At 33.4% G+C, this 7,500-nt stretch overlaps 1 protein-coding gene across 2 annotated transcripts in view; it reads left to right on the top strand.

The window, feature by feature from the left end:
* LOC116844955 overlaps positions 1–7,500 on the top strand; it is a 37,608-nt gene that overhangs the window by 20,474 nt on the left and 9,634 nt on the right. Inside the window, exons 2-4 of one of the 2 annotated variants that reach the window (XM_032817141.1) lie at positions 2,556–2,772; positions 2,848–3,152; positions 3,573–3,644. In XM_032817141.1, the coding sequence (XP_032673032.1) occupies positions 2,659–2,772; positions 2,848–3,152; positions 3,573–3,644 (491 nt within the window). In that variant the 5' untranslated portion in view covers positions 2,556–2,658. The remainder of the gene's footprint in view (positions 1–2,555; positions 2,773–2,847; positions 3,153–3,572; positions 3,645–7,500) is intronic. The other variant, XM_032817142.1, reaches the window with a different exon arrangement.

Raw genomic sequence — 7,500 nt, 5'->3', positions numbered from 1 at the left:
TTTAAAACAATCTTTAAATATAATAACATACTATGAACAAGCCTTAGTGCGCACTCAGTGCACACTAGTGCAAGCAACCGAATTCGCTATAAGTCAAACTGAACAAAAAATTTCTTTACCATTTTTGATAAAGTAAAAAACTACGTAAAATACCACGTTTATATGGTACGTCATATGGTACATGAGTTGTGTTGGCAACGTCCGCCGCCAAACGAAGAAAATTCGCGCAGGATTATGCACGATAATACATAACTCTTTTTTAAATAACAACTAAAAATTATTTGCAGAATGGTAAAGGATTTTTTTGTTCAGTTTGATTTAATATACAAATACTCAGCGACGAACTTCGTCATCACACCTACCATATGTCAACTCATCTACCATATGTCGTGTCATCATTCACGAATCTTCTTTGATTGAAAAAAATTTTTTTTAAATAGTAAAAAAAATCTTTTATTCAGTTTGTGTGTGTGACTTAATCTATACCCTCACGAGCAATGGCATCATTATTCTGGAACACTATATATATATATATATATATATATATATATATATATATATATATAGAGAGAGAGAGAGAGAGAGAGAGAGAGAGAGAGAGAGAGAGAGAGAGAGGAGTATTTACGAAATATTTGGACAAACTTCTAAGACGTATTTCTCTCGTCAAAATAAAGAAAAAGATTTACATAAACCTATAATCATGAGTAGCTGCAAAGTTATATTAAAACAAAATTTACTTTATATAATATTATTACTAAGTAATCATATAAATAAATATTTAAATTATAACAAATGCTCAAAATAATCGCTATTTTATTAAAGGCAGACAATGGATGTTTACGATAATTCGAGTTTGACTTAGTACGAGTTAGTTTTACTAGGACCATAAGATATGAGTATCGAGAATCGAGAAATAGAAAGTATCGAGAATCGAATAGAGTAGAGTAGAGTAGAATTAGGGTAGCGTAACGAATAGTATATGTATAATATACTATTAATATAATTAATAGTAATTAATACTATTATATAATATTACTATTATATAATTATATAATATTAATACTATTAATATTATATAATTAACAATATTAGATAATATAGTTTCGTAAAATATGTAACAATAATATTACAAAAAACAATGGGTTATTACATTATAGAAAAATTAGAAGCTAATAGAAGCATTATAGAAAAATTGTCTAACATATGTTAGAAAATTGGCAACACAATCTAAACAGAATATCTTGGTTAATAACAGGTTAGAATAATAGGTTTCTACTTTTGGATATTTCACAAATGCATGATACTTTTTCATAATTTAATTTAGTGTTTCTAATTTTTCTATAATGTAATAACTCATTGTTTTGTAATATTATTATTACATATTTTACGAAACTATATTATCTGATATTTTTAATTCTTATACATATATTATTCGCTACGCTTCCCTAATTTTACTCTACTCGATTTCGGACAGCATTAAGTTGTCATGAATAATGAAGATACTAGATGCTTGTGCCTATCATATCTTTCGGCCCTAGTGAAAGTAACTTGTATTAAATCGAACTCGAATTATCGTAAACACTCATTGGCACAACGGAATGAGGATTGTTAAACTATTTCAAAGGTTTGCTATTGATTCTGTATTCCTCACAAGTATTAATAATGCGTTGGCGAAACATTTTTTTCATTATCAATAGGTTGCGAATACACAAAATGCTTCAAATGTGCCTATAGATACAATTCAAGTGGATTTAAGTCTGAGGAATGTGGAGGTCATGCGACTCCACTGCCAATCAATTTATCTGGATAATTATTATTGAGCCTATTTCTCGCTTGACGGCTAAAATGATGATGCTCCATCGTGCATAAAACACATGTTCTAGACACGCCTCGACTGTTATAATTTAAATGTTTATTTACGATTATTTAATAGTAACATTAACGTAAACCTTATTTTTCCTTAACTTCGCAAGCACTCATATTTGATTATGGATTTGTATAAATTTTTATTTTGATGAAAAGGATATACGCCCTATAAGTTTGTCCAAGTATTTCATATCCTATATATCTGCGACTCTTTCTCTTTCTCTTATCTATCTTCGATCACCATTACAGAGACTCACGTCTCGCAGTCGTAAATACTCTGAAAAAAAGAAAACTACAAACTCCCTCTTCCGACGTGTGCCGATTCCACTCGACAAATCGAACTCATTACTACACGTAAATGAGATCACGTCGTTAGACATAAGAAAAAAGCGTACGCTCATTATGAGACAAACGGAGAACGAAAACGTTGATGATACAGGCGTTGACAAACGTTGAGTTCACAAGCGAGCCGAATGTTCAAAATAGACGCGTGCGAAAAGCGATGTAACTTCTCGCACTTCTCGTCTCGATGAGCTTGTATTACCAGTACTTTGCTGGCAATCGATAGCGACGATTCTCGTTGTCGCGATACAAATCAGACCGAGCCCCGCGGCCGCGTCTTCTTAGCGCTCGCACGGGCCATCAGCTCCTGACAGCCATTTAAACGGACCCGCACGTTTGATTTGCAGCGTGGAATGATAAATGGTGGCCACCAGCAGCATGGTATATGAGGAGATAGTCGGTATACGGGGCAGCTGACCCCAGCCGCCGCGCACGCTTTTCACGCGCGAGATGCCCCACAATCTAAACTCAGCTTCCGCCAACTCCGCCAACACGGGACCGAATCATCAAGCTTATCCCCAGCAACCGTACCATCGAGAGAACGCAGATGGACTCCAGCCCGAGGTATGCGAACTCGATATGCTGATATTTGTCCGCTTATCTATTACTTGGGAATACGCAAAATGTCCGTTTCCGCAGAAAGAACCGGTGGAGTTTGATACGTTGCATCTGCGTGGTGCGCCAGCGGAGGTCGAGGCGTTGGTACATAACATCAAGGAAGTCGCGCAGCAGTTCCTCTACCACTGGCGAACATTCCCCATCGTTCTGCCGCCGCCGTTATCCTCATGCACGGAGGGCGAGGACACATTGGCACGTAAGAAGTACCACTTGAGGGATCTCTTCGTGGCGCCCAGCTTCGACGAGCTGGACGCCGTCGCCGTGGACAGCAAGGGCGAGCCCAGAAGACTGACTAACAAGCAACTCGAGAGCATTCGGGAACGGGGGTAGGTGTTGCGTTCGCGTGTTGGGTCTCTCACGGTCTCCTCTCAATTTTACTTATTCTGACCGTCGTTAGCTAGTGCTGTTGAGTGTAATCACACGTTATACACGTAGCGGCAGTAGATAGACGTAGAGAGATCTTAGCGTAATGGACAGACAAACGTACATACGCATTATTATTATTAGTCGCCGATTTCGATGATCAAGTCGAGATCGTGAAGTACGGATAAAAGGCGACGTTACTCCGAGCGTATGAATTCGCGAAAAATGAGAACCGTCAGGTCACGCCTCTGTGTCACGCTCGCGCTTTCAAACGAATAAATACACAGCGTACGGTATAGTCGTGCAAGATAAACATAAAGCGATCTTCGCTTCGTCTCGCCTCTCTGCGTGTGTCTCATATGTTAATAACGATTTCTGTAAAGCTTACACAAGGATAAATATGGAAAGCCGAAGAAGCTGAATGCCACTCAGTTGGAGAGCATTCGAAGATACGGGTACGTGACGCACCAGCGATTTAAGCATAAAAGACACGTTAAGGATAAACAAATAACCGGATAGGTAAACGGATCTTTTGTACAGAGCGGCCTCGAAACTGACTAACGGCTCCTCCACGCGCGATACTACTTGCCGCGTTCACAGCATGATTTCTGACTCTCGCACCGCTATTATTAATGCTATTTTAAATTTACACGATCATTAGCAGAGTGTCGGAGAAAAAGAAACACGAATTCTCGTACAATTATTCGTGCGAGTAAAATTGGAGTTTGGTGTAATCTAACGCGTGCTCATCACGATTGTCGCATGGCACTCTCGATTTGTAAATAATCATATTCTCAGGTATTTTCTTTATTTTTAGCTTAGATTGAACTTATATAAAGGATATTCTAGAACAATGGTTCCACCGCTGGTGAGATGTAGATTAGATCAAACAAAACAAAAAAATCCTCTACTATTTTTCAAAAAACTACGTAAAATTTTGAGTTATTAATAAAAAAAAATTCGTGAATAATTATGCACCATAGATGAGCGATGTTTGTCGCCGTATGCTTACTTTTTAACCTACATTTTAGGTCAAATTAAACAAAAAATCCTGTATTATTTTGTAAATAACAACATAGATTTTTAGTTATTAATTAAAGAAGATTGGCGCATGATTATGCGCGATAATGTACCAAATCTTTTTTAATTATAATAGCTAAAAATCTACATGAGCATTTGCAAAATGATAGAGGATTTTTTTATTTAACCCAATATATACAAGAGCGGCAGACGTTGCCATCACAACTCATCTATCGTATGACATGTGATCACTCACGAATCTTCTTTCATTAATAACTCAATTTTACATTTTTTGGAAAATGGTAGATTTTTTTGTTGAGTTTGACCTAATCTACACCCTTATGAGCAGTGGCACTTGTTCCAGAATACCTTGTGTATGTATATATACATACTAGCTCGATTTCACAATCTCTTGCGAGAACATAGAGCGGATTGGGATGAACAAAAAAACCTAATATCGTTTTGCAAAAATCACAATAATAATAGAGATATTGTAAAATTTGTGAATGATCATGCATAGTATAGTAGAAAGCTATAATAGCGACATCTGCCGTCGTATATTTGTATATTAGATCAAACTGAGTATAAAAAAGTTTTCTACTATTTTGCAAATAACCACATAGATTTTTAATTATTAATTAAAGAAAATTATTACATGATTATGCGCGATAATGCACTAATCTTCTTTAATTAATAACTAAAAATCCACGTGGTCATTTATAAAATGATAGAGGACTTTTTTATTCAGTTCATAGACGTAAAAATACATGGACGGAGCAAAAAGTGCGATTATAGACGAGAGGCTGTGAAGTCTAAGGGGCAAGGGAATTACAACGTCGCAACCATGTTGGTTGAGGAGTTTTATATCTATTTCAGTGTATAAAAACAGCGACCGTCGTTATCTTGGTATATCAACTCCATTACAATACAATCATTCCCTTCATTCCTTGGGCTTCACCCCAGCGACAATTCGCTCCGTCGATGTATTCTTACGTTCATGATTCAGTTTGATCTAACGTACAAGCATATGACGGCAGATGTCGTCACTACAGTTTATTTACCGTATCAAACATCATCACTTACAAATTCTCTTTAATTAAAATCTTGATAGTTATTGCTAATATCGCAAACCGGTATAGAACTTTTGTGTTTACCTCGATTCATTCTACGCCCTCACGAGAAATTGTGAAATTGAACTGGAACACCTTGTATATACAGGTTAACTTAAATCGAGCATCTTAAATTTCTCATTTATTTTTGATGGTACGAAAAAATGTCTAAAGAAAAAGTTGCACCGTTCATAAGAACAATTATGATAACAGAACAAAATTTTTTCAATGTCATTTTTCCAGAAATTTGAAGATCAAGGTAATTTTTATTTAATGGAACAAAACATGTTTGCACGCTTCTATAATCAATATTGAAACGAGTCCTACAATTTATGACAACAATATCTTTAAATAATCTTAAACATGGAAAATTACGTATGTTTAAAAAAAGAAAAGTCAAATATTTATGCTCTTTAACACAAAAATTTATTTAAGAAGATGCTCAAAATTATATTTTTCAATACATTTTTTAATACGATACATAAATGATACTGTTATTTTTTTATCATTTCTGAATTTATAATCACACGTGAGTTAGACAACCATCATATTGATACTACAATAGTAGATATTTATGTTTAATCTTATGAATTTTTTGTGAATTCAATGTGGAACACTCCATCTTGACTTCTATAACATATTATATTTGTAAACATATGTACTATTTAGGTTGTAAAATGCTATTATATTTGTAAACATGTACTATTCAGATTGTAAAATGCTTTCGCGTAGTTCAGTATTTCCTGAGATTGTCATAATATCAGAGTCGAAATATGAATAATTACATGAAAAAGAAAAGAATAGAAATCCTCCTAATTTGAATCCTCTAGATTTTTTTTATGGGGAATGTTAAAAAACATTATTTACAATGATATATCAACTACATAAGAGACCATAAAAGAGCGTAATTTTAAATTCGGTAAATAATTAATAATTTAATTAATAGGTAATAATTTAAATTCGTAATTTTAAATGCGATTATAAATTCAGAAATAATAGAAAGGAAAATAGTATTATTTATTGCATCATTTATCATATTTATGTATCGTATTAAGAAATGTATTGAAGTTGAAGAGTATCATCTTAAACATCTCCTTAACACTAGATTTATGGAACAATTTGACGGGTATCCGAAGAAATAGATCTACGATATAAAGAATTTCAAAATTAGAAGTCTGAGAAGTAAATGAATAATTTGAATATATATTCCTATCATTCCATTAATAAAAGTCAACAAAAATTGCTAGAAAATAATAATAATAGTTTCTGTAATTTTGCTCGTGAAATCCGAAACGTTTAATTAACGGGTCCCGTAAATCTAGTGTTAAATAAATTTTCGTGTTGAAGAGCATAAATATTTCACTTTTCTTTTTTTCAAACATACATAATTTTCATGGTCCAAGATTATTTAAAGCTTATATTGTCATAAATCTGGAGTCTTCTCGACATTGGCTATAAAAGCGTACGAACAAAAACATAGTTCCATTTAAAAAATTACATTGATTTTCAAATTTTTGAAAAAATGACTTTGAAAAAAAATTTTGTCATTATAATTACCTCCTATGATCATATATCATATCATATATTACCTCGTAATATTTTTTCCTCGTAATATATTACCTCGTGTAATTTTTTCTTTAGAAATTTTTTCGTATTACCAAAAATAAGTGAGAAATTTAAGATGCTCGATTTAAGTGCACTACTTTGCACATATATATAATGTATACACACAGAATGTTTATAAAACTTGGACAAACTTCTAGGACGTATTCCTCTTGGCAAAATAAAGAAAAAATTTATATAGACTTATAATCAAATATGAATACGAATTACAGTAAAAGAAAATTTATATTAACGTTACTATTAAATAATCATATGTAAACATTTAAATTATAACAGTCAAGGCAGACGATATGTTCAGAACATATAGTTTATGCATGATGAAGCACCATCACATTTTAGCCGTCAAATGAGAAATGTGGTCAATAATAATTATCCAGATAGATATATTGGCAGAGGAGAAATAGTTTCAAGGACTCCATGTTCCCCAGACTTGAATCTGCTAGATTTTTATTTATAGCCCGTATTGATAGTTGTTACTTAAAATTTATTTCAAGTAAGATAGATTTTTATTCAGAGTGAGATAGAAGTTTTTCAGTTGAATTACGATAAACGTGACATT

Source organism: Odontomachus brunneus, unplaced genomic scaffold (assembly GCF_010583005.1).
Source record: "Odontomachus brunneus isolate Ranch 3 - 2012 unplaced genomic scaffold, Obru_v1 Obru_scaffold_048, whole genome shotgun sequence".
Lineage (NCBI taxonomy): Eukaryota > Metazoa > Arthropoda > Insecta > Hymenoptera > Formicidae > Odontomachus > Odontomachus brunneus.
The sequence above is the reverse complement of the archived record's forward strand: the minus strand, read 5'-3'. Positions and strand labels throughout refer to the sequence as shown.